The 25,880-nt window shown below is 38.2% G+C and overlaps 13 protein-coding genes and 1 non-coding gene across 14 annotated transcripts; 5 read left to right on the top strand and 9 right to left on the bottom strand.

Annotated features, from left to right (window-relative positions):
• Positions 1-379: 379 nt before the first annotated feature.
• Positions 380-1,810, bottom strand: MGA1 (Mga1p; the record flags this gene model as incomplete). The annotated part of the gene is made up of 1 exon (XM_018133926.1): positions 380-1,810. The coding sequence occupies one exon, from the start codon at positions 1,808-1,810 to the stop codon at positions 380-382; it is 1,431 nt and encodes a 476-aa protein (XP_017989415.1).
• Positions 1,811-2,372: 562 nt separating this feature from the next.
• On the bottom strand, positions 2,373-3,164 carry AW171_hschr74455 (6-phosphogluconolactonase; the record flags this gene model as incomplete). Its single annotated transcript, XM_018133925.1, has 1 exon — positions 2,373-3,164. The coding sequence occupies one exon, from the start codon at positions 3,162-3,164 to the stop codon at positions 2,373-2,375; it is 792 nt and encodes a 263-aa protein (XP_017989414.1).
• Positions 3,165-4,402: 1,238 nt separating this feature from the next.
• On the top strand, positions 4,403-4,513 carry AW171_hschr74454. Its single transcript has 2 exons — positions 4,403-4,440; positions 4,470-4,513. It is a non-coding gene; the product is annotated as a tRNA-Leu (tRNA).
• A 677-nt stretch (positions 4,514-5,190) lies between these two features.
• Positions 5,191-6,084, top strand: AW171_hschr74453 (uncharacterized protein; the record flags this gene model as incomplete). Its single annotated transcript, XM_018133924.1, has 1 exon — positions 5,191-6,084. The coding sequence occupies one exon, from the start codon at positions 5,191-5,193 to the stop codon at positions 6,082-6,084; it is 894 nt and encodes a 297-aa protein (XP_017989413.1).
• Positions 6,085-6,310: 226 nt separating this feature from the next.
• Positions 6,311-7,240, bottom strand: PML39 (Pml39p; the record flags this gene model as incomplete). Its single annotated transcript, XM_018133923.1, has 1 exon — positions 6,311-7,240. The coding sequence occupies one exon, from the start codon at positions 7,238-7,240 to the stop codon at positions 6,311-6,313; it is 930 nt and encodes a 309-aa protein (XP_017989412.1).
• A 366-nt stretch (positions 7,241-7,606) lies between these two features.
• On the top strand, positions 7,607-8,284 carry AW171_hschr74451 (HGR076Cp; the record flags this gene model as incomplete). The annotated part of the gene is made up of 1 exon (XM_018133922.1): positions 7,607-8,284. The coding sequence occupies one exon, from the start codon at positions 7,607-7,609 to the stop codon at positions 8,282-8,284; it is 678 nt and encodes a 225-aa protein (XP_017989411.1).
• Positions 8,285-8,505: 221 nt separating this feature from the next.
• On the bottom strand, positions 8,506-9,297 carry SEC65 (RNA-binding signal recognition particle subunit SEC65; the record flags this gene model as incomplete). The annotated part of the gene is made up of 1 exon (XM_018133921.1): positions 8,506-9,297. The coding sequence occupies one exon, from the start codon at positions 9,295-9,297 to the stop codon at positions 8,506-8,508; it is 792 nt and encodes a 263-aa protein (XP_017989410.1).
• Positions 9,298-9,538: 241 nt separating this feature from the next.
• On the top strand, positions 9,539-10,744 carry RRN9 (Rrn9p; the record flags this gene model as incomplete). The annotated part of the gene is made up of 1 exon (XM_018133920.1): positions 9,539-10,744. One exon carries the CDS (start codon positions 9,539-9,541, stop codon positions 10,742-10,744), a length of 1,206 nt encoding a protein of 401 aa, XP_017989409.1.
• Positions 10,745-10,746: 2 nt separating this feature from the next.
• MDM1 (Mdm1p) lies at positions 10,747-14,088 on the bottom strand (the record flags this gene model as incomplete). Its single annotated transcript, XM_018133919.1, has 1 exon — positions 10,747-14,088. The coding sequence occupies one exon, from the start codon at positions 14,086-14,088 to the stop codon at positions 10,747-10,749; it is 3,342 nt and encodes a 1,113-aa protein (XP_017989408.1).
• A 248-nt stretch (positions 14,089-14,336) lies between these two features.
• Positions 14,337-14,945, bottom strand: TMA23 (Tma23p; the record flags this gene model as incomplete). Its single annotated transcript, XM_018133918.1, has 1 exon — positions 14,337-14,945. The coding sequence occupies one exon, from the start codon at positions 14,943-14,945 to the stop codon at positions 14,337-14,339; it is 609 nt and encodes a 202-aa protein (XP_017989407.1).
• Positions 14,946-15,264: 319 nt separating this feature from the next.
• Positions 15,265-16,539, top strand: PRP24 (U6 snRNP complex subunit PRP24; the record flags this gene model as incomplete). Its single annotated transcript, XM_018133917.1, has 1 exon — positions 15,265-16,539. The coding sequence occupies one exon, from the start codon at positions 15,265-15,267 to the stop codon at positions 16,537-16,539; it is 1,275 nt and encodes a 424-aa protein (XP_017989406.1).
• A 91-nt stretch (positions 16,540-16,630) lies between these two features.
• Positions 16,631-21,493, bottom strand: NUP188 (Nup188p; the record flags this gene model as incomplete). The annotated part of the gene is made up of 1 exon (XM_018133916.1): positions 16,631-21,493. One exon carries the CDS (start codon positions 21,491-21,493, stop codon positions 16,631-16,633), a length of 4,863 nt encoding a protein of 1,620 aa, XP_017989405.1.
• A 234-nt stretch (positions 21,494-21,727) lies between these two features.
• Positions 21,728-22,603, bottom strand: PPA2 (inorganic diphosphatase PPA2; the record flags this gene model as incomplete). The annotated part of the gene is made up of 1 exon (XM_018133915.1): positions 21,728-22,603. The coding sequence occupies one exon, from the start codon at positions 22,601-22,603 to the stop codon at positions 21,728-21,730; it is 876 nt and encodes a 291-aa protein (XP_017989404.1).
• A 291-nt stretch (positions 22,604-22,894) lies between these two features.
• Positions 22,895-25,579, bottom strand: RSN1 (Rsn1p; the record flags this gene model as incomplete). The annotated part of the gene is made up of 1 exon (XM_018133914.1): positions 22,895-25,579. One exon carries the CDS (start codon positions 25,577-25,579, stop codon positions 22,895-22,897), a length of 2,685 nt encoding a protein of 894 aa, XP_017989403.1.
• Positions 25,580-25,880: the final 301 nt, after the last annotated feature.

Below are 25,880 nucleotides of genomic sequence, written 5' to 3'. Positions count from 1 at the left end.
CCATATATTCTCGCAAACGTTTATTGTCTTGGATTGTATCCTTTCCGGTACCTTAGAAAATTAAAGGCGACAGGAAAATCAGTAATGGAAATCCTAGCGTCATTGTATGTAGCAAGTTCTAACCCACGATTAAATTTTCCCTTGGCAAGCCAGATAGTATGAAGATAGCATTAGGAAATTATTAGTACAAGAAATCAATTTGTTGGTGTTGATCCTGGGTGTGCTTAGTTACCTAGATCTCCAATACTTTACATCGAATGAAAAACTAGACGCAATATTAGCCAAAGAATAGGCATTCAATCGGAAAATAAATAGTGGATAACTGAATTATGACCACGGGCTCTAGCAGTTTAAAAGGGCAAACTATATGGATTAAACTTTACCCTTGAGACTGTGTACGTAAGTGGTGAGTATGGTGCTGTGGGTGAAGGTACATAGGGTACTGTGCCTGTTGCTGTATTGGCGGAAATACCGATAAAGGAACCTTGGTTTTATGTTGCTGGTGATGTGGTTGAAAATTTGGATATTGCGGAATGGCTCCATTAGATGAAAGATTATTCGAAGCATTTTCTGTTGCGATGTGAATTAGGTTAGGGTTCATATTATTAGAAGTCTTAGAGATTCTTGGTTCCGTTGCTGGTTGGCCAGGCATAGAAGCGATGGATGTCGCCGTAGCAGGCTGGTGCGCAGATTGATTAATTGAGTTCGAAGTCTCACTGCTAAGGGAAGAGTGATTTGAGGACCCACAAACTGGGTGAAAGCGTAGAGAATTCCACCTGTTATCCATTGATAAGATTTCTGTCTTGAGATGGTTCAGGTTCTGTAAATTGTTAGCAGAATCCTGCCGCGTGGGAGATAACTGTAAAATATCCACTATTGTTAGCATGCTTCTTTGTAAGAGCTGTAAATTGCTCTCATATTGAACATATTCCGATGCAGAAGTAGTAGGAGGAAGATAAATCCCTTGATTGGATACTATCGGAGGCGCTTGTTGATGCTGTTGCTGTTGATGGACGCCGATGAGCGGCGACCTCAATGCAGTATTAATGCCCGGGGTTAAATAGCAATGTCGAACTTGTGAGCCAAGAGGTGCTGCTGCCATTGACAAAGGCTGCTGATGCTGGGGTTGATGCGAGAGTAAATCTAGCGAGGAACTGCTATTATGCTTCGGGATATTAGGGTGGCTATATGTAGATTGCGATTGCTGCTGCTCTTGTACTACAGGGGCCTGTAGAAAGGAATCCGAAGCAGGCGGAAATGCTTGCGGAATGGAAGGATAACGATGCATCGTGTCTAATTGACGCACTGGAGCAGCAGCATTCACTGGTGAGGTGTTAGATCTGGCATTAGCATCCAAAATCGATACACAAACAGGAGATAACCCATTTTTCCGTTTTCCATCTTTGCCAACTCCATTAGACGTCCTCTGTATCCTCGCGAGATCTGCCTGACTTGCATTCTTGTAGAAGTACCCTGAGGGATGAGTAAAATACCAGACCATTGACTCTTTATTACTCTTAATAATATGCGTAGGAGGCTGGTTCTCAATACTATGACCTGCAGCAGCACCAACCTGGGCATTTATTGCAGGCCCATTCTGCAATTTGTGAAAGCCATACATATGAAGCTGCCTTACAAAACTCGAGACATTACCATGCTTGAAGTTCTTCTTCAGAACTCTTCCGGAAAACTCTGGATCATATGGTTTCAAGCAGAATATGTGATCGTCTTGCGACCATCGAATCCAAGGACTCAATAAACTATCACTGAGCATGTAATGTAGTTGCAGGATAAAGGTTTTAGGCTGCATTGCGGATTAACTGCTAAAAAGAGTCTACCTCTAGTAGGCCTCTTTGGATGTTTAGTAGCTGTCCTATAGTAGTACCCTGTAGGGGCGTTATAACTGCTAAAGTGTAATACTGCAAAATAGTAAATGATGGTGTGCCTTCATATAAAGTGTGTATAACACCTATTCGGACGAAAAGAGCGCTTAGTAGATATAATAGAAGCTGCCAGTGAGGATCAAATTATTTGTGTACCAGTTCCGGCAACACAATGTAACCCCTCACCTCCATGCTTATAAAGCGGTGCGGATATATATAACAGCTAGCATAGTTTGTATGTACAATGAGAGGCAGTGAGAATGTGGTGACTCTAGAGCAGCTCTTAGCGTAGGTCATGTAGACTTAATTAGGTGCATGCACCGGTTGCCAAATAAAATGCGGGTCTTGTACAGCACTTTCAGTCAGAAGGCTGTTTGTTTCCTGTAAGTGTCCTCAAATAGCGTTAAAGCAGTGGGGGGATGTAGTTTTAACTGTAATCAAACTCTTAGGAATGCTACCTGTAGGCAAGTACGTATGATTGGGCAAGTTTTAGAGACGCTTGGAACTGTAGGTTGATGTCGGAATAGAACGGTCCTGCAGAGCGTCATTGTCGCAGAACCAGGTTACCTTGGAGTCACAGCGACGTGTAACAAGCGCACAAGGCAAGGTCTGATCCTGTTGTTTAAAGATTCTCTCCAGGACCGAGCGCTTCCCCTTCCCAGTGGCCACGAAAGCTAGAGACGCGGAAGCCTCCAATACAGGCATGGTAAAGGTGATGCGGTTACTTGGCGGTTTTGGGGAATCTTTACACCAGCAAACAAGTTTATTGCGTTCCTCGAGTAAATACTTGTGGGATGGGCCAGGAAATAATGAGCACGTGTGCCCATCTGGTCCGCAACCCAGTAGAATGAGATCTAGGCGACCTCCTTCAGGCAATTCTTCTGCGTAAAGCTCTGCAATGCGGTCGTTTGCATCTTCGTCAAGAAGTGATTCATTAATAGTGTACACCACAGGGCCAGTTCCGCGTCCAGACGATGTTAAGGGATCCAAAATAGCATTCTTGAAGGCTCCATAGTTGGAATCTTCATCATCAAGACCAACAAGACGCTCATCAGAAAAATAAACACTCCAACGGGACCATTGCACCTTCTGCGCTATTTCCGAATTATCCAACAAAGCTTGCCTCAAAATACTAACCAAAGAGCCGCCACTTACAGCAATACTGAAACGACGCTTTGCGTCTGAACTGCTTCCCAATGCCTTGTTTTGTTCATCGAGAATAAACAGGCCTAACTCATTCGCTAGTTTCGCTGAATCCTCGTATCTATATACTTTGACCATTTAATTAGTACTTCTTAACCAGTATAACAACTGCTTGTTTACTTCTCATAAATCTTATCTTTAATCTTTGAAAAAGGGATACTAACGCCACCCAAGTGTTGTCGTGTATAAGCATAATACAACACAGTCAGATTTTAGATGTAACGGTATTTTGCCTAAACCGAGGTATTATATGTGACAGTGTCAGTGTCGCGTGTTGGATAACAAATATTCGTATATTTTGATATCAGTGCAAGCAAGGGCAGGAAAATATATGCCCTTAGGTGAGGTAATATTGAGCTCATTAGTTCTAGACCGAGCCTAAGCGAGCCGTTTATTATGTAGTATTGCTGGCATCTATGAACATAAAAATTTGAGTTCGCACGGCATACAACGATATCTCGTACAAATTGTTTTTAAGTTATTAAACTACTAATTTGATTACAAAAAAGGTTCCGAAACTTAGAAAGCTTAGGAAATCTTATTAACCTTTGTCGAAGGCTATCCAACGGTCACGTGATAGCTTGAAGATGCATGATCACGTGTGAGTTAAGTATTTCAACGATTGATTACTTTACTCTGAATATAGACTAATCTGGTCAATGACCTCCTGTTATTTCTTGAACTTCCAGGCGCATCCTAACTTGATATCTATGGTCTTTTTTATATGTTAGTTTCTCTGGGCTCATAGTCATAAAGTTAGCAGATCTCGAACCCTGGCGGATAACTTCTCACCGAGGGTCCAATTCAGGTATCTAATCTTACTGAAAGGGTATAGCTAATACTTATCACACTAAAGCTCTTACATTTCCAAACTCATGTGATTCTCCGTTCTTACTCGTTGAAACTTATCTGATTGCTTAATTATTTTTACAACTGTCGTGGGCTATTTAACCGATCACGTGCTAACTTGAAGTTCCTTGATCACGTGAGTATTAAATATTCAATGATAGATTAGTTTACTATGTATATAGGTCTAATCTAAGTCAATGACCACTTGTCGTCCTTCGACTTCTAGTCATATTCTCATATCTAGCTATGGCGACTTTATATACGTTAGACTTATCTAGTCCATCTTCATTTCTTCGACAGATCTCGAGTCGTTACTAGCAATTACTTCTACTTTTCCATACAGATCTGATCCGACGTTTCTTTCTAGCTGCTGTTTCTACGAGGTTTCTATTTGAATCTACGACAACAACATTTTGTGACATTTGCTTGGTAATAATTATTTAAAAAAGGCTAATCATCATGTAATTGGTTGTGTGGCCGAGCGGTCTAAGGCGCCTGATTCAAGCGATAGCTTATAACTGTTACAGTTGAACACTCAGGTATCGTAAGATGCAAGAGTTCGAATCTCTTCGCAACCATTATTTTTTGCCGCTATCTTCTTGATAAGATTAGGCCTTAGCAAAACATTATCTTTTTCCTTCTGTTACTTAACCGCAAATTTCTTTTTTTTCTTGAGTTTTATAATTTTGATTGGAGAATTCTGTTCCTGTTGGAATGTTTGATCTTCTCTGATCTGCCCCACATTTCTGTTTCTTTTTGTTCAGCCAACATTTAACGGCTTAGCAGCAAAACAATAGGGCTATCAAAATTCCGAATACCGGGTAATCGTAATTCCAAAGTTTTTCTTTTTTTGTAAAATGAAATCCGATGAGATTTGTGCTTACAGAAGCACAAATCTAGGATTCCATCGAGAAATTTACCAAAAACGGAAAATTTTCAGATAGAAGTTTCTTTTTTTTATCAGATTTTTTAGGTAACGTTGGCTTAAGATTCGGAATTTTGAAGGCGTTCAAAGGTGTCGATCTTAATGTAGGAAAACTTCTATGCGTTTCGAAGGTTCCTAAAGATGATCACAATGCATGGAATATGTAGGCATTACTTAGGAATGCCTGCATTGAATAGACCTAACCTCGGAGTTCAGTACAACAGATTTGAATATAAAAGACGACCACAAGTAACCTCAATCATCTGGAATCAGTTCAATGCTTGTTAAAGTTATCAATAATCTATCAAAGACATATAATATATTCCAACTATGAAGTCCTTCCTTTTGTTAACTGTTGCCGCCACTGCTGCTGTCACTGACGCAGCAATTACCCACCACGAGGCCAAGAGATCAGGTACTTGTGCTTTCCCAGATAGGGAAGGTATGGTTGCTGTGCAATCTCAAGGTAAGAATGCTGGCTGGGCTATGCACTCTGACCAGCAATGTACTTACGGCAGTTGGTGTCCATATGCTTGTGGTCCAGGTCAGCTAATGGCACAATGGAACCCAGAAGTTACAAGTTACACTTACCCAGGGTCCATGCAAGGTGGCTTGTACTGTGATGAATCCGGTGAACTAAATACTCCAATGCCTAATAAACCTATGTGTTATGATGGTAAGGGTACTGTTATTGCCAAGAACAAGATCGATGAAGATGTTGCCTTCTGTCAAACTGTTTTGCCGGGTAACGAAGAAATGTTGATCCCTACATTGGTAGATGGTGGATCCCAGCAGACCTTGGCCGTGCCAGGTACTGAATACTGGGCTGGTACTGCCGCACACTACTATGTTAACCCTCCAGGTGTCAGCGTCAAAGATGCTTGTGTCTGGGGTACCAAGGAAAACGCAAGAGGTAACTGGGCACCATATGTCACTGGTGCTAACCAAGATGCATCTGGTAACACCTTTGTTACTGTTGGCTGGAACCCAATCTACTTAGAAGAAGCTACTCCATTCAGAAACGAAAAGCCAAAATTCGGTATCAAGATTACTTGTGACAATGAAGAAGACTGTGTTGGTTTGCCATGTGGTATTGACCCAAGTAAGCATGGTGTTAACGAAATCCTAGGTTCTGGTACTACTGGAGCTGGTGGTGCTCAGTTCTGTGTTGTAACCGCCAAGAACGGTGCTAAGGCAAACGTCGAGGTCTTCTCATTAGAATAAGGTTTTGCCTATTTGATCTTCGATTGATCTTCGATGTACTATAAAACTTAAAAAGAGATAAAGTTTGTAACTATATACGTAAAATACCCATAAAATGAATGTAAATTACTTTTTTTTAAATTCCTAGTTCCTTTCGTTCCTTCGTCTTTCGAGGCGTCGAGGCGAAGATGAGGCGGAGAACATTTCTTTTTTCATTACTTTTTATTACAACATAAAAACTTTCGTGTTACATCGCCTCGACGTCTTGTTCGAGTCGTGCAATCCGCTCACTAAGTGAGAAGCCCTCTTTAGGGTTTCGCATATCACACAATTTCAAAAGTAATATTTCAAGTTTGTGCGGATTGTCATAGCGACACCATGAAGCGTGGCCATCGAAGTCGGGATCCTCCATCATAGACTGCAGTGATGATCGATGAAAACATCGAGTACACTCAATCACCTCCGCTGTGCATAACTGGTAGCCTTGTATAAGAACTTGTAGCAGTTGTAGATGTGTGTCCGCATCGTCAAATAACCTTGAAATTCTTTTTACTGAATCGCTTGCAACTATGCCCTTAGGTACATCTAATGCACTTATTAGCCGCAACGCATCTGAAATACGCTGCAGATCAAGCGAAACATTTATGTCACTCAAAATGTAATGTTTCCTGAGATCGACGCTTGCTGTACGCCATGGGCATCTCATACTATGTTGGTTACTGAGCATCACGTGATATTGCTCTCGGACGTCATCTTCTGAATCTTCGTCATTAAGGTCTAGCATTAGATGCTTTTGGCAGCATCTACAATGAAGCTCCAAAACCACCCCTTGAGCATTCATTACCACCCAACCCCTGGATGCTATTTCCGGCGGGTTTAACCAACGTATATCCCATTGGAACATCCCTTCTCTTGTTCGACAAACAATATCTTCAACATTTTTTAAGAACTGCTGCGAATTATGCATATTGAAACCTGGAAATCTATCTGCTGCGACACTAACAGCGTTGAAGTAACCTTTTGAGGCACCTGGTTCGTTTGCAGCATCTTTGGACCTATATTTAAACCTGTTAGCCCGTTTCGTAACAGCGCATATCTTAGACCTTCCGCCAACGGCTTTATCTTGCCCCAGCGCTATCCTAGCTTTTTGAAATCTCTCAAAAAGCTTCTGATCCATGTCTTCCGCCTACGCCGGTTCCGATATTCTCAGAAACTACCTCCTATTTGGACTCTTGTACTCTTCCGTGAATTGTAGACGCGATCACTTAACAAGCACATTATCCGTATTAAATGATATTTGATGAGTGAGTTTAAAAATTTGAACGCCAAGAAGTTTTGTTATGTTTCATACCAGTAGTAAAAAGTAAAATTGTTGATCGTAGGTCGATATTTACTACAACGTGCTGTTTTCATTTGGCTTCTTTGCCCGTGTGTGCTTGGTAACAAGTTCTAATCAAAATTGGTGAAAAACGGTCTGTGGATCCTCGAGCAATCAGTAACAATAGAGTGATATTTATCCGCCTATAGTGAAGATCAATTCAAAATGCCAGGCGTTTTTCTAGAGGATTATCAGAAGAATTTCTTGGATTTGGCCATCGAGTCTCATGCGTTGTGTTTCGGTGACTACACTTTGAAGTCGGGTAGGAAGTCGCCATATTTTTTTAATTTGGCTTTATTTAACACTGGGAAATTATTGAGCAATTTGGCGACCGCTTACGCAATTGCGATAATTCAGTCGGATTTGAGGTTTGATGTAATCTTTGGTCCTGCCTACAAAGGTATCCCATTAGCCGCAATTGTTTGCGCTAAGTTAGCGGAAATTGGCGGAACCAAGTTTGAACACATCCAGTACGCATTTAACCGGAAAGAAGCGAAGGATCACGGTGAGGGAGGAACTATTGTTGGCGCAGATTTAAAGGACCAAAGAGTGCTCATAATTGACGATGTCATGACCGTCGGTACTGCAATTAACGAGAGCGTTGATATCATCACCCATGCTTCAGGCAGAGTTGTCGGTACCATCATGGCTTTGGATAGACAAGAGGTTGTTGATAAAGATTGTCATGACGGTCTCAGTGCAACACAAGCCGTAAGTAAGAGGTATGGTATCCCTGTCTTAAGCATCGTTTCGTTGTCCGAGATCATTCTGTACTTAGACGGCAGGATTTCTCCTGCTGACAAGAGAAGAATGGATGAATATCGTCAGAATTATGGGGCCTGAAGATTTAGTTCTTTCCCGGATATTCTCTAGTGTTTCACTCCCCGCGTTATAGCACAAATACATATATCTATAGTCACTATTAGCACCAGCTGGTAATTGATACATCGTGACAAGATGTAGAGGTTGCAAATGTAAACGTTGAGGTTTCTATTCAAACATCTCTCACATAAAAAGGAAGTATACATTATATGTACAGAGCTTTGTTCTCTGATTTTCGGGATTTAGCGTCTGACGACCTTATACTTGGTCTTCGGAACCTTAGTTTGCTTGTCTGCAGTGACAGCCTTTGGCGCGTCGTAAATGCTCTTTGTCATAGGATGACCAATGTTGAACGGGCTATTTAGTGGTACAATATCATTCATCTTGAAGCCTTTGACAAATGGAATTCTTTTTGGTTCTACCCCTGCAAATTCCTGACCATATGGAACTTCCTTCGGCGATAAAAGCGTTGTAGGATGCTCCTGCAGGTATTCTGCAACCTTTTTCATCAACCACCTCTTATTGCTGTACTCTTTTATGTTTGGTACACCGTCTTCCTTCAATGCAACTCTTACTCTACCAGGATTCCCAAAGTCTTGTGGGTGAGTCTTTTCAGCTTCAAACACACAAAGAAGACCCATACCACTACATGCTTTCGCAATCGAAATTGCAAGTGGATTCTCTACTGCCAGCTCCATAGGAACCTTCCTACCTTGGGCATGTGTCCTGCGTTTATCAAAATAACATGGATATAACAATTGGAAGTCTTTCAATTCCTCCATATCATCTTTCAGTAGCTCCCCAATATCTTCAGTCTTACCAGTATTTTGATTACCAAAGTTAATATTGCGATTATTAGAAAATGATTCTGGTACAGCTGGGAATAAAGGAGGATCTTCGGTATCCTGTGATCTAACTAATGTAGGTGTTATCTTAGCAGCTATTGGAGTTTTTAAATTGGCATCAAACTCAGCGGCCTCCATATGCATGTTATCAACATCATAGTTGTCATCTATTTCCTCAAGTATCGGCATCTCCAAATCTGTAGCAGCTTCTTTCAGTCAACTTTATAGTTTGACAACTTGGTGATGTTTCACTTACATACACCGTTTTTAAAAAAGGTCAAATTTTTCAACTTTTATATACTCTTATAAAGACATCACGCTAACATAATTAAGAGGTAACCATTAGGACCTTAACAAGTGTTATGTATGGGTTATTCAGGTCTATAATAATTGGTTATAAAATATCTATACAGGCTACTTCTTAAACGAAATGGACGATCGCAGCATAACCAATGAGGCGCTTGAACTACTAGAAACCCTTGAACAGCAGCATCGACATGATCTTACACTTCATCTATATTCAATTCATTTGCTGAAGCAACTGCTGCGAAAAGCAAATCGGCGCAAACGTGCATTAGAAACTGAAGTTTTTATAAAAACAATGATTAAGGATAACTGGACGAGCTGGCCATCGCCTAATATAGTTATTGACCCGCATGTGGATAGAATTTATGAAGATGAGAATTTTATGGAATCAAGCGGTAATAGTAGCAGTAGTGAATTAGAAGGCTTGGATGATATTATGGGGGTTCCTGATAAGGGTGAAATAAGTCCTCTCGGTTTAAAACATGCGACTAAAATGCTGAGCTTGGAACTTAATTCTGTTTGGCAGCGCAATCTCGCAAAGAGCGGAGCTCTAGTAAGAGAAAATAAAGATTCCGGTATTAATTTAGATATTGATAAAATCAATATTCCACAGGATATTTTGAATAATGTTTTGATGAGGCTGGATACATTTGTAGAGGGATTGCATACAAATTTTGCAAAGCAAACAAAGTTAGCTCTTTCGGCCCAACCATCTACTAGTAAGCTGGTGCTTGAACTGGGTTTACCTTACACAGGGAGCTTAGAAGAGGGTGCTAGAGTGTCCGAGTTAGGCGAACATTTAAATTCAATCGATTTGAACAGGAAAGTAAAGTTTGATTATAGGGACATTATTGTGAGAGGATGTGAAATGGAACTCGACATGTCTAACGTGTATATCAAGTGTTTAGAACTCTTCGAAGAAGTCCCGACACATTACAATGTAAAGAAATTCAAGATCCCGAAGGATATATTGCAAAAATATATGCCTAAGCAACAGACTGGTGCAGCAAAGAAGCCTGTTAGAGAGGTTCATAAGGATTACTGGGAACTCACAATGTTATCAAAAGATAGGAACCTCGATGTAGAAATTAGGAAGGCCTTACGGCTTCTGTTACTACATAACGAGTTTTCTAAGGACAAAAAGACCTTTATGATGGTACAGATGGTGAACAAAATGCTGGGCAAAAACGGTAATAACGAAAATAATAATGACAGTAGTGATTCTGAAGGTAGAGTCGATATAGGTTCACAGAGTTTAAGTGAAAAATTAAGTGGCTCAATAGAGTTTGATGAGGACGCGTATGATTTAGATGATTGTCTAATTAGATAATTCTAGAACAGTTCATCAATTATTACATCCAAAATTTCAAGAATTAAGCCGGCATTCAAGTACTCATTTTGTAACATTGCATGTAAAATTAAACTGCTGTACTTGGCACTCCTAACACCAACCACTCGACCACACGTTTCCACCATTAGGCGGTCTAGTAGGAGAGATGCCTCTCTTTTGCTTTTAAGTATCATGCTTTCTGTTCTGAGCGGATGCTGTGTAGCATTGGAACTCTTAAAAAACACATCATCTACCCATAGCATGTTTTTCACAGCGACTATTAATTCATAGACACTTGCTTCTGATTGAAGCCTCCCAATCATGTCTTTAATGTATTTCTCAATTGTACTTCCCAGTAATTGTTGCAATACCACTATAATAGCTCTTCCTCTTAACCACCCTGAGTTTGATCTGTTTAATGAAAATACAGCGATGAACAAATCACAAATTGGTTTTACAAACGACCTAGGTTTTGTAAACGACCCCGAATAGAAATTTCTTTCATCTTCATAGAAATTAGATTCTTTGGAAAGATCATCGGAGGGTAGGGTAGTTACAAGATATTCAACTCCTGAGCAGCGCTTCACAACTGAGTTTGATTCAGCTGCTTGTGTTAATGATGTATCACTTAAGGGACTTTTCTTCATCTCAATATCTAAATCATCAGTTGAAAACGAATTCGATGTATCTGTTAAGAAACGCCGGAATGTACTGTCTTGGCATACTTCAGTAATGCCCAGTAAAGCACGCAAGTAGTTTTCTAACTTATAACGCCTTTCTTCAAATAGCAATGATTTTGATACATGAAATTTTAATGACATTTTTACTTTCTGTGGAAAGACATTCTTTTTCTGCAAATGATTTACTACAGTTCCATAAGTCTTCCTTAAGTAAACATGCAGTTTGTAGAATTCACTGTATCTTCTTGGAATCTCCCATGACGTTACTTGGTTCCCATTAAAATGATTGACATTAACAATATAATAGGTAACTTCCTTCCCGTCTTCCGCGGATATATTTGATAGATAAGACTTTATAGATATCTTAGTCTTACCAAATAAACTATTCGTATTTTCTAGAACAGTATATTGTTGCTTAAGCAATTCTTTATATTCTAACTCATTAGAAAGTGTCCTTTCAGACTTCCTTAGTAACTTCAATTGTGACTGGTTATTCGTTAGTTCTGCCTTTAAAATTAAATGCTTTAATAACTCAAGTTGCTTTTGAAGCTTGTCAATTGATATAATAAGTTTACCTATCTCTTCTTTAATATCCTTCAGCTCAATCCTACTGTCCATAATATCACCATCTATTATATCTGATCTTAATAAATCTTGAGAGGTATCCAGCTCTGTATTGTCTGAATGTTCACTGCTTTCCTCGTCCTCGGATTCATATTCATGGTTTGCAGCATCATCTAGGAAAAGTGAATCATCAAATATGTTACCACGAGTCTTTTTACCAAAAAGATTAGAGTAAGATACCTTTTTTCGAAGCTCCTTCTTAGATGGTGTCTTGGGATCCTCATTAAGGATATCATCCAATGCTTTATCAATATCTCCGATTGCGATAATACCAACTGTATCCAACTGGGCACCAACGGGTCTAGTTGCGCTAGGAATTCCGATATTATGTATATAGCTAGCATATATGCTAGATCTCATAAAGTTTGGAGACGAAATCATCTTCAAAAATGCTAAAGATTCTTTGAATTTAGGAAAATAAATGCTTTGCAATTTCTTATATGCCTCTTCTTGTAGTAATAAAAGACTTTTCCTAGCTCTGAGATATAACTGGGCACTGGTTATTCTATCAACATCCTTATAGGTATGTAAGAATTTTGTGATATCATTGATATATTCTTCACTGAAAGAGTGAGTAGTTTTTTCGTCCTTTAGGAATCTACTATAAGCCGTCTGAAGGTCACATATACCATTTTCTGACAGGTCTAGAGCCATGTCTTCGCTTTTAGGATCCTCTAGTGGTATTTTAACCCCTTCTACAAAAGACCAAAACTCAAGAGTGCCTTGATGAGAATAACAGCTAAGTAAAAAGTCATGGAAACATTGCGTGTATGAAGGATCAGATAACACAGTTAAAAGAGATACAGATTTAACAAAAGCCTCAAATTCACATAATCGTGTTTCTAACAATTCATCACTAATTTGTTTACTTGTTCCAGTCATATATGCCAGTCTACTTTCAAGTAAATTTAATGCCAATTGTAGCCGCTTTCGAAATTCAATGGAAGTAGTAGATAAATTAGAGCTCTTTGATAATGTCAGTAGTTTTGCTAATATGAAAAACTTCTCCGAGCATAATTCCAATTGATTATTCAAACCACTTAAGTATTTCAAGTAGTATTCAAACTCTTGCCCATTCGCCTCGGAAGTTAGACATCGTACTGAGTGCTTATCGCTTCCAGTACCTTCAACAGTAGGTTCGCTTGTATGAGGAACCTCTATTTCCCTAGATAGCGCCTTTCTTAATTCCTGTACTTGAGTTCTTTCCTTTAACACCTTTTTCGAAATTGCAATCAGCTTAACATTCCAAAAATCAGACGAGGACAGGGTCATAGTAAGGGGATGTAATATACAATTTGATACAATCTCGCGACAAAGTACTCGAACATATGGTGACGATAACTCCTTACCGTTTAAGAGACCAGATATGATTAATTTTGTTTTCTCGGATAGGTACTCTTGAATATCTTTTGTGCTACTCTTATAATCTCCAGACAACGCTTGATGTATCTTGTAACTCTTATTAAATTCCACAGCAACAGCAAGATCAAAGTTCTTGATATCTTTGTTATGTACCTGTAAAATTGCATCGCTGGATGCAGTTTCATATGCAATTGCAAAGTTAGAAAAATGCTTTGTCACCAAGGGAAGAAGTTTAAGTACCAGCAGCTCCGCCAGTTCGATCTCTGTGATACGTCGATGCACATTATCAATGACTTCAAATAGAACCTTTTTAACAGCATTTGGGAAAGCAGGATTCGTGCTCACCGACTCATACCACACCGAAACAAAATCCCTAACGATGTTGTTCACTATTATCTTCAGTTCCCTGGATATATCCGGATAAGAAGTTAGAAACGATTCAAATTCCAAGGCGTTACTAGTTGGCTTGGATTCCACTTTTGGAAGGTTTGGAAGACGAGGAGGTGGTATGACAATGGATTCGTGTTTTAATAAAAGGTTCAACGCCATACCAACTAATCCAACCAGTAGAAAAGGAATTAACCGTCTAGGGCCCAGCCCTAGAATTAAACAGATGATTATAATTTTCGAATGCACTTTTATTTCAATGTCATAGGCCTTACTCATATAGGTTGTCATGAAGTTTACGGCCTTTATCAATTGATAGTTTATTTATTGATACGGTAAGAGTGCAATGTTTTTTCGGATCGCCGCGGGTATTCGCTTGGAATAAACAATGGCTAAGCTCGGGTTTAATAAAATTAGAGTTCTAGTTTCCCAAGAGGTATCACTTCGATTCTATATTCCAACTATATCTACTAATTGACTAATTTACAAGAAGTAATTCTGGCTTACTTCAGGCATGCGTAATTTCCAGAGTAGTGGATTTACAGTTCAATCCTGCTATTAGTGAGCTTTTTGAACGACTTATGCTTCTTATCATGCTTCTTTTTATCAATCTTAACGATCTTATGCTTCTTCTTGTCCTTCTTGTCTTTCTTATCTTTCTTGTCCTTCTTGTTATTATTGTTTATAGATTTCTTAGATTTCTTGGATTTCTTGGATTTCTTGGCGTTCGAAGTCTCCTTGGAAGATGCATCATCATTTATCGAACTGGTTCCAAGACATGGCGGGTCTGCCGAAATATTAGCTAATTTTCCCACAGCGACCTTAGGAGCCCCAATAGTACCCTTCAGTAGTTCTCCTTTTACAAACCAAGAATATAAAGGCGAACTTTCTTTTGAGATGGCCGAAGCTGTAGCTTCATTTTGCTTGAAGCTGATACCATCACATTTATTGCTGGTTACATCTAATTTCTTAAGCTGACCATCGAAAAGTCTTTCCCACCAAGCTTCGCCTTCATCATGACCTGGTGCTCCTCCTAGGCCTTTCTTGTCTTTCTTGTGCTTTACTAGGATTGGTTTCTTCAACCCACCTATTTGTAACGGCTCACCCTCTTTCCAGCCATAGGACTTTAAGTATTCCTTTCCATCCATACTCTTATTTCTCTTTTCTCATTGAATCATTACGAAGGTAAACTCATCTCAAGCTCATGTCACCTCGCTAGTTTAAAATTTTTCATATTTTGAGAGGAAGTACAACACAATATACAACAATAGAAGCTATATAGGTAATTTGTGGGATAATTTAAACACTTGAACCTCTTTGGATACCTTAAACATACTAAATGGTTGTTACAACCACCCCCAAGTGCAATGCAGGTCACGTGATTATATTTTGTCAACATTGAATTGCTCTTTTTAGGCTAATAACAGTAACCCAGAATATATGCATTTGTATACTGCAATAAGTTAAATGAAGAGGGATATAAATGAGTTAGATAATGTTAGTCTTGAATCTAAGAAACAGAACACTGCTGTGACAACCAATAGAGAAGTCTCTACAGTTTTAGTACGCAATTTGCCGAGAAACTATAATAACTATAAACTAAAAAAGTATTTCCAACAATGTGGAGAAATAAAACAAGTGGATATGATATTTACGAAAGAAAAGGATGCCAAAGTTGCGCGTATTGAATTTGTATCTTTTGATGGAGCATTAAGTGCTCTAACGAAATCATTAAAAGTTATTGGCAGCAACAAAATTATAGTTGAACATTTGCGTAACTCAACAATATGGATTACGAATTTCCCTCCAACTTTTCAAGTCCCTGAACTAAGAAATTTATTTGCTTCACTAGATGGCTATTGTCTAAGTGTCAGGCTACCATCACTTAGGTTTAATTCCAATCGGCGGTTTGCATATATAGACATGGATACTAATGAACATGCAGTAAATGCCGTCGAAATGCTTCACCAAAAGGTTATAGAAGGATATAAGCTGATTGTTAAGCTATCCAATCCTAATGAAAAGAGTGCAAGGACAGACGCTGCGACTATGGAGTGTAGAGAGATCTATATTCGCCATTTAGATAACAAACTTGTTACTCTCGAGAAATTGACAGAGTTAGTTATGCCCTTTGGTCCTATAGAAAGAATCAATATGCCTTGCAATGGTTCCATATCTAAGGATGTTCACAACAATGGATATGCATTTGTGGCTTATAAGTCTGCTGCAGATAGTACAAAAGCCTTACAGTTGAATAACTCTACATTCGAAGGGAAAATTATAAAAGTCAGTATAGCAGACAGAAAAGCTTACCTAGAAAGGCAGCGTGTCAAAGAATTACTTAATACCATGAATTTTCATTCTAATATTATTAGTATCTTCCCTTTATCGGATAAAATTTCCAAGGCTCAAATTAAAAGTATGCTAAAGGAAAACTCTTCATTTCTTAATGACGATTTAATAAAAGAAATCTTTCTGGTATCGGATCACCAGGGTGCCTTGATTGTTTTCGAAGACGATAAAACAGCCGCCAAAGTGACTTTAGCTTTGAATGGCTGCAAAATTGGTGATCAAATTTTAAAATGTGGATCTATCCAAGATTTGATTCGAAGCAAACAGCTGATGGAAGCGAATAATACTAAACATATTGTACGATTACCTGTAGTTCGTACTGAGTCAACTGTCAAGTCTTCGAAAAAGCTAACCAATGAAGACTTCCGGAAAATGCTTTTCCAACGATAATGCATGGTGTAATTAATTGTAAACAAAACCATATAATTCGTTACTTGTGCAGCCAAAATGGCATGAATATATAATTTAAGTATAATACCTTTCAGAATACTGTGAATAGTGATTCCTGTAATTTCTTGATTTCCTCCGTTGTACGTTTCACGAAAATAGCCCTTGTTTCGTCATCTTCCAACAGTCGCTGTTCCTCCAAAGTGGTGGGAACTATCCTAGAGTTCAAGTACTTCGGATGAGTTAACAAATGTGTAAATGAACGGTATAATTCTCGTTTCTCTATGTCATTATCCAATCCAGGTATTAATTCAATAACTTCAGTGTCATCAACAACCTTCATTTTAGCGTTAGGATTGCTCAAATACTTCTGGTAATCCAGGTGGCTAAACATTTTCTGTAACATGATGATTTGAGAAGTCTCTTGAATTAATGCAGCTGAAATTGCCAACGAATTATCTGACCAACTGAATATAGCTGTACTTATCTGCTTGTGAAAGTAGGAAACAAATAGGCAGCACTCAGGAAGCATTTTAGGACCAAATTGACTTATCAGCTGAAGAATAATTGATAGCAAACCATTGCTCCAGATACTATGGATCCGTGGTTGTGTTTCTGGTTTTAATCTGCCTTGTTGAATCATGATAGAAATTGGACTTTCCAGAAGAACAGAAAATAGACCATTAATTATCAATTTTTCAGCAACTTCGTCAACTGAACATAGTTCACATAGTAATGTTAATGTAACATCTGCGATTATGGGTTCATGGTTAATCCTGAATAGATGGGAACTGGAATACAAGTTTAAAATGGACTTTAATGTATCCATTTCATTCAAAGATGAAGCCAATATTTGCATAAAATTGGATGATGGTTTCAACTTCTTAATACTGGTAAAGAGAGATAGTAGAAGCAATAAATCTTGGATTTTGTCTGTTATTTTAGTGACTGTTACGTTATTACCACAAGTGGAAGTAGAGTTAATCTCTGACAATATTTCTGAGAGAATTAAATTAACACTTTTGCAGAAAATAATTTCAAAAAACCCTAGTAGTTCATTTGAAACTGATTCAATAAAATGTTTTTCGGATTTAACCAATGACAAAGTAATTAGTACAGAACGCAATAATGGCCTATAGTATGCGCTTTTTCTTGAATGTGCAATATTTTCTAGAAACTCCACTTCCGGGGACTTCAGAATATGGATTAGTTTCAATGTAATGTCCATTAACTTATTTTCTGGGACCTCTTTCGCCGTTTTCATAAAAGAATATAACATGTAGAAACAAAGTTCAATCCTTTCCAGGTAGACTTCACCAAAAACCTGACAATCTATACAACGCTCAATATTGATGTCCAACAGGTGAATCACTACGTCGATAAATGTGTCCTGTAGTGAAACAGGCGTTTTCTTCACAAATGAGGTTAACAACGCTCCCCAGGACTTAGCTGCAGATACTTGATAAGTGACATATTGTAAGTTAATTGATGCCTCAACTACCTGATTTCTAAACCCAGGTGAGTTTTTCGATCCAAACCAATCTTCATCACCACTGAAATATTGATCCATTAACGGGATATCATATATACTATTTTGGAAGGACTTACTAACCCGGAAAAGAGACGACAACCTGAATTTTGATAGTTGCAAACCTTTCCATTTCTCTTCAAAGTTAACTGCAATATCCCGATGCAAATCTTTATTGTAACCATCAATTTGAAACAGCGGATTAACAATCTTAGCCAAGTCCGTCCGATTGAGTAAGTCAAATATTGGAGAGCATGGTCCAGTTGATGTGAATAAGTATAATGCACATATTTCAGCAATCCTTGAAATTAACTTATACTTATTTGCCATTGTTGCAGTTTGTTCAACTGTCTGAATTTCTTCGTCAGAGCCTGGTTGGAAAGCTTCTAAACGTTTTACTAACGCAGTAATAAAATCTTTATCCGTCTCATTATTTCTTGCGGGTGTCCATGAGTTGAATGCGTAAGATATAGCATCTAATAAGTGTGAGCCAACTTCTTCGGGTAACTGATCCAACTTTAGTGCATTTGCCCTCAAAATATTTAAGATTGATTTATGCTCTGTAGAGTTCGAGGAATTTTTGTTCTTATCAAAGGAAATCGCTTCGCCTGTTAGAAATAATATAGAGAGACCATCTTGTCTACCTTCCATAACGGAAGAAAAAAATCCATATAAAGTCTTCAGTACTCTATGATCTTGGATAGGTGTTTCTAAATCAAACGTCAATAATTCTAGTAATTGTTGCGAATGGGATTGTCCTAAATGGGCCAAAATGGATGGCCGTTCAATATCCCAAGGTGCACGAACAAGGTATGTAAACAGTTTAATCACCTGTACTTTCAAGCTTTGCTCGAAAATGTAAATATTGACGAAATCTCGTGCTCTTAAGTAAATATTTTTCTCAAGGGTAGAAGGTGGCAGTTGTAGCAAATCTCTAACAGATATTAACATATTCACGAATTCAAAAGTCTTATGCAATTGATAATTGTACTCATTACCATGTATACCATTATTAACTGCAATTGACTCTGAAGATGTTGGAGAGGTTAATACATTGATTAGAGCAGTAACAGCTCGGATATCAGGAGATTCCGACCCAAGAAAGACTGATATTATTGCCCCAGCTGCGTCTTCAAGTACTTTAGTAACCTTTTCACTTGGTTTGGAGTTTGCGTCAATCCCATGAACACTGTAAATTATTTTTGTAAATAAGGAAGTCAATGATGATCCAATTTCAATTCTTTGGGTAATATTCACATACTTCCAATACTGGTAACTTTCGTAGACATGAATTAAATGTCTAGTTATCCTTCCCAAAAGGCCAATTTTCATTCGATCAGGAAATGTGGCCTCAAAGTGTAGTGATTCTGTCACTAACTGGTCGGCTAATTGAATCAGGCTGATCGTGAAGTCATATTCACCATTTGGTAATTCCAGAGTTCCCAGCAAAATTGCTGCCATTCCAGCTTTTCCGTGACGATCAATCAAATCTGACCGAGAAAGGTAAGACCATAAAATATGAGGGAAATTAGCAACCAAAGAAGTCATGAGTTTCAAACAAGGTGCAAGCACGATCATATCTCTGGAGTGTAACGATTGCTCACAGGTTTTAAAGATCAAAGAAATAACATCTTCCTCTCTAACATGAACTGAACAATGCTGTAAGATTTCAGTAGAGCGTTCAATGGGTGTCTCTGGATCCACTATAGAGGAAATTAAATCTATTATCGACACAAGTAAATGCTGCTTCAGGCTTTTTTCTGCAAGGGAAGAATTGTCCCAATAGGTGTCGCAGATATTTTGTAGCACCCTGCCTAGTAATGACCAACCATTATATCTGTATAGAAATATAACCATATCTTCGTCGCCAGACACAGCTGGGATAATTTGACCTTTTGTATTTTTTGGAATCGGCATAAGAACATTCTGCTCAAACTCCATCGGAGGCTTAACCAAAATACCATCTTTTAATACAATTAGTTCATTGGATTCTATCCTGTTTTCCTCATCAACGGCAAGATCATAATCTATATCGTTTAGCTTTAACCTTTGTGCATATGTAGATAATTCCTTCCATTCAAAATGAGCAAATTCCGGGTGTACAGAAGTTAAATGGATCATAGGGATTAGAGCCTCATGAATAAGGGGTAATTTATCCCTCAATACCGTCAACTTTTTTTCAAACTCATCACTAGTTAGAAAATTCTCGACTAACTCTCTAGGCGTTCCAATTAGAATGGTTTTAATTGCATATGAAGTTTCTTCATTAAGCGGTATGAAATTGAGAGATAATATTAAGTAAGAGGACAAAATGGCTGAATATATTTCTTCATCCGAAAGTGCCTTATGAAGGTCCCTTAAACATTTCAAAACATGCAATTTTTCTGCGGCAGAAGTGTAGATATCAATTAACTCAGATATTGGGGTAGCCCCAAATACATTTTTAACAAATTCAACATGTGTCTCAGGTGATTGTTCTAACATATAAGCTTTTAATGATAAGATAAATGACCAATAATACAGTATGATAGGGTTCGTTGGATTCTGCAGAAGAATTTTATTGATTAGTTTAAAGACTGATTCGTCTGTAAAAAAGGGAGCGTTGAAATTTATTGTATTATTTGCCGTATCCAATCCAAGCATTAAAATAGTAACTATGGTTGTCAATGAATGCAGTTTTAAAGCTGTTTCTCGTGGAATCTCATCATTTTCTATTACTACATTCATAAAATTCATCTTAGCAAGTAGTTTAAACCATTCTTCTATCGCAGAGCATGGAATATCAGAATTTAAACATCGAATAGAAAGTAGAGTCAGAATACTCATCAGATAATTAATGTCATGAGAAAATTTGGTACGAGAAAAATTGTCATCGTTAAATGACAATTCAGCTGATGCGAGATTCATAGAAATTTTCGAAAACAGAAATATCAAATCTTTAATCATCGCTTCTTTTTCACTCATGAATAGTGGAAGGTATTGCTCGCTTAGTTGAGGAAAACTTTCGCTGTTGATAAGCATCACAATGGTATCTAAAACCGCATTTCTTTCATGTAAGATCTGCTGGGCATAAAAAGAATGCCGCCCTTCTTGAAGGTGTACTCTTTTGTTGCAATTTGCAATTACCCTAAGACATTCCGTAGGATTAACTGACAATTCAGATGCCAATATTTTCGCTTCATCAATATCTTCTTTAGAGACATCATAGGTAGCGCCCCTTAGTTTAAACTTCTTTGTTAACTCTGTCTCATCCGAAACTGTTGTAAAATAAGACAATTGAAGTAACAGTGATTTATTTCTTGTCAAATATTCAGAAATCAAATTCCAAGTTGCTTCATTCTCTGTATATCTATCAGTTGTGTTCACGGAACGGATGAATTCATAAACTGTCGTGAAAGTTATGTAAACTTCTTGCTCGCTTATGTCCATATTATAACAGTTAGCAGCAGTAAAACAGCGGAAGCAACAGGATACAGTAATTGACAAATGGATTCAACAGCTAATTGACTGCCTGACAGTGTCAGTATTTCATTTGTATGTATATATCCATCTGTATAAACAATTAAATCTCAAAAATTTTCGTAATTCAAACCCATACCTCAAATCCTCACGTGACCAGCTGTACAGGCGAAGCATGCTCTAGACATGACTTGAGCAAAGAAGCTATACATAGTGCCACTTATTTAACTCTGCTGGTATATCAGCATCTGGAAGTTGTTCCGGGGCTATTTCCACTTGAAAAGTTGCTCTATCGGTGGCAATTATGTTGTCATGCTTAATTTCGCCTGATATCAACTGCTTCCAAGATGAATGACAACCTTCTATAACACTTATCGCTTCAGCAACATCTCTATATTGACCTTCAAATGCAAATTGATTCTCTGGTTTACCACTAGGTATCTTATACTTCCTAAACCATTCTCTTGTTGCCTCTAAGATACCTGGATAATAGCGTTTGACGTCAGAAATGTTTTTCATATGTTTGCTCATTGGGTCATTTATATCAATCACAATAATCTTCCAATCAAGCTCACCATCGTCAATCAAAGCTAACGAACCCAATATCTTGACCCGTCTAACGTTTCCAATGGAATGAATAGCAGAACCAATCTCACAGCAATCCAATGGATCATTATCTCCTTTCAACCCATGTAGTGATTCATGTTCAGGATTCTCCCAAGTCTGAGGAATAGCACCATAGTTATGTATATAGCCTTTAAAAGGGAAGATGTTATGAACAAACCTGACCATACCGTTCTTGATATCTTGCTTAATGGGATTGAAGCGTCTACCTTTCGATATTTCGAACTTTCCATTAGTCCATCGAGGAACTTCTACAACCATATTTACTGTTTGAGTTTGTAAATCCAATCCCAAGTCCACATCGTGGAAGTATGAGCCAATTTTACCGTTTGGGAGTTTTAGATAGTTCGAATATTCTGTAGTATATTTAGAGCCTTTAATGATAGACGAAAATGCTCTACATGGAAACTGTAATCTATATCTGCTATTGACAGCACGTAATGAAGAGTACAACATGTTAACTGTAATATGTAGCTACCTCTATGTTTACATTTCTTACATGCTTCATAATGCAAAGAATAATAAAAAACTAAAAGCTTTCAAAAGTAGAGGAAATTGGCGCGCATTAATCGCATGATTCACTTAGAAAAAGCATACCTAATAGGTGATTTCGACATAGTATTAGAATATTAATATATACATTTTCAAAACCCAATATTAAGCTATATAATTGTTTGAAGTTTTCGTTCTAAATGTCAGTACAGATGTGTCGTTATCCAACAAAACCATCAACTATGCATAATTAAATCAATAAAAATCTGGGTTGAGATGTTGATCTGGAGACCCTGAAGTACAGGTTATCTTACCATTTTCGTCCATTACAGCACCAGAATCGCTTGCTTCCACCACATCTGAAAGCTTGGCTATTTCAACTGCACTAAAGCCGTATGGATCGCGGGGAAGCCATACAACAGGACATTTTGCTGAAACTGCAGGATAGCAATATGCTAGTTCATTTGCGGCATCATCAAGCTTTTCATTAGGGTCAGGTACGTTATAAATGTCAGGGACTTTAGACCTCACAGCTTTGAAAGAACAGTAGATGTGTGGAAGGAAGAACCGTTTCCAAAATGGAGCATGTGGGATCGTTGAAAACGTTCCATCAGCAAGTAAAGGAACGTCAAAGAAGCCATTTTTCGTGTCTGTACATTTTTGATCTTGAAACTCATATGTGATCTCACTGAATATAGAAGTTTCCTGTTCGTTAGGTCCAGTACTGTTACGAGGGTGATAACGTCTAAGGGGGAATTTAGGCAATTCTTTAATACTCTCCTTGCCGGTCTGTACAGTGCGAGGTTTATAAGATGGAGTTTCCGATTTTCCATCAAGAGCTTTCATGGTATCTAAAGGCAATTGCCGTTTGAATACGTCGAATGCCATATTTAAGTGGATATGGATGAACGCTGTAAATGCAATACAAATAATTTGCAGTGTAATAGTACCCCAATGACGACCTGTAGCATACAAACCAAGCATACAGATTTGCCCAATGTATAATCCAGTGATTGTCTGAAATAAAGCTCTAGGATAGTGCATACCGCGACAATCAGGAGATTCTTGCTGAACATAGGTCAAATTGTACAAGTATGCAACGTACAGCAAACCAAATGCAACGGCACAAATGGCCAAAATGAGGGGAGAAACAATGGCATATGACATAACAATAACGGCCAAGTTAGTATACAATGGGAAAGATGTACCCCACTCCGGTTTAATGAGGTCAGTGAAGCGGTTCCACTTTTTCCGGGCAGTATTGTCAAAAAGTCCCAAGAAATAATATACTAGTAACGGAACAAGCTGAAGAAGCACTGCACCAGACACTGAGAGACCCTGTAGAAGAACATATGACAAGTAGAAATTTGGGACACTAGGTAATTTCTCCGCTAATATAGAAATAGCATAACTTGGATCTTTAATCAATCTAACTATGATTGAAGTTGCGAAAGATGCTAAAGTAGTTACCAAAAACACATGTATAACTTGAAAAGTGAAAAACCCTGTCTGTGTAAATAATTCTACTTGCTGAAGAGATTGAGTACCAGATATAATTGCGATTTTCCTGATTACTATTGGCGACAACATCATCAAAACTGCTAATGCAATAGTAGGGGTAAAAGAAGTCAAGAGACCTAAAATCGATTCTGGTAATTTATTGAGGAATCTCAACCATTCCACCTTCTCAGTCAGATATTGAATATTAGACCATGTACCGACAAATATAACTGGGAATATCCAACAGATCGTCAATCCAATACTTAGGAATAAAGAGAGTACACGACGAATTAAATGCTCCCACCATCTTACTCGCATATTAAACCAAACTACATCTGAGGGTTCGATACCAGTGGTAGTTGAAGTCATCATGAAAGGAACATGATACGCAACACTGCTCCGGGCAACTTCCGCGGAGAACTGTGAGTCGAATTCCACGAAAACAGAACAAAAAGCTTCCGCGTACATGTGGTTAGACTGCAATTCTTTTACTTCAACATTCAACTTAGCTATTTGTTCCTTAGTATGTTCAATAGTGTCTACTTTTTTACCAATCAGAAAGCGGGTTCTATGCTTAGGCCTATTCTTTACAGGCACGTAATCCGTAATATCACTGGAAATGATCTCACCCTTCTTAATACTTCTTTTGGAAGCGTTCTTGACCGCTTTCTTTAAGTATGTGGTCTCTGCAGCCTCGAGCTTCATCACTAAGCTGTCACGCTCCTTAACCTTGGCAGCAAGGGCTCGTGAAGCTCTGGTAATCCATACACGCTTGACACCGTCAAATAGCTTCGAGAATTCATCTTCCGATAAATATTGTTCTGGAACGTATTGAAACAGAACCGTTCTTGACGACAATTTCTTGGCGTATCTAACAGATGTCAATACAGCGTGTCTCAATGAGGTGAAATACATCAATTCTCGGTAGATAACAAATAGGAACCCCCAAAAATATACCCATCCGGCAAACACGTAAGCATAATGATGATTTCTAGTCCATTTCGATCCATGATCCACGGGTTTACTAGGAAAAGACAATTTATGCAATCCATCGCCGCTATCTGAAGCTAAAGCATTCAATGGCAGCAGCAGTGGTAACAACCAGCATGTAGAAACAAACGAATATACAGCTATGACGTATAGAAACCTTAGGAAAAAGTAACCATCAAGGCCTGCCTGCTGTATAACAAATTCATCAGACTTTTTCAGAAGCGCTGGAAGCCACCTCCACAAACCATTGGGCAGCGGCTCAGGAACTTTCTCTTCATTTATTAAGTTAAACGACGCCTTTGGTTGATAAATCCTTTTAAAATGTTGTCTTAGAACAATAAACGACAATGTAAATATAGCAAATATTGTTACATTTGCTGTAAGAGAAGACAGGAATTGCTGAACCGAGACCTCTTTAGCTTGAATTGAAGCTGGCACCTCACCCGACATACCTTCGTGCTGTTACCCTACACCTATCTTAATTGGGTACTGAACAAAAATTCATGCATCGAACTTTATATATTCTTTTCGGTGTACTATTATTCATGTAACAGATTATCGAGCAAATGATAAGATAGAGTTACCCGACTGATTTACGTTCAATGGTTTAAATCCGGGTAACTCTTAAACAAACCAACTTGGATTACATTAACGTTCAATATGGAAGTAGCATGTTAAGGAAGGAAACCATTATAAACTCTAGTGATTACTTATCCCATCCCTTTGATCTCGTAGTCTAGACCGATTACTG

Source organism: Eremothecium sinecaudum, chromosome VII (genome assembly GCF_001548555.1).
Source record: "Eremothecium sinecaudum strain ATCC 58844 chromosome VII, complete sequence".
Classification (NCBI taxonomy): domain Eukaryota; kingdom Fungi; phylum Ascomycota; class Saccharomycetes; order Saccharomycetales; family Saccharomycetaceae; genus Eremothecium; species Eremothecium sinecaudum.
The sequence above is the reverse complement of the archived record's forward strand: the minus strand, read 5'-3'. Positions and strand labels throughout refer to the sequence as shown.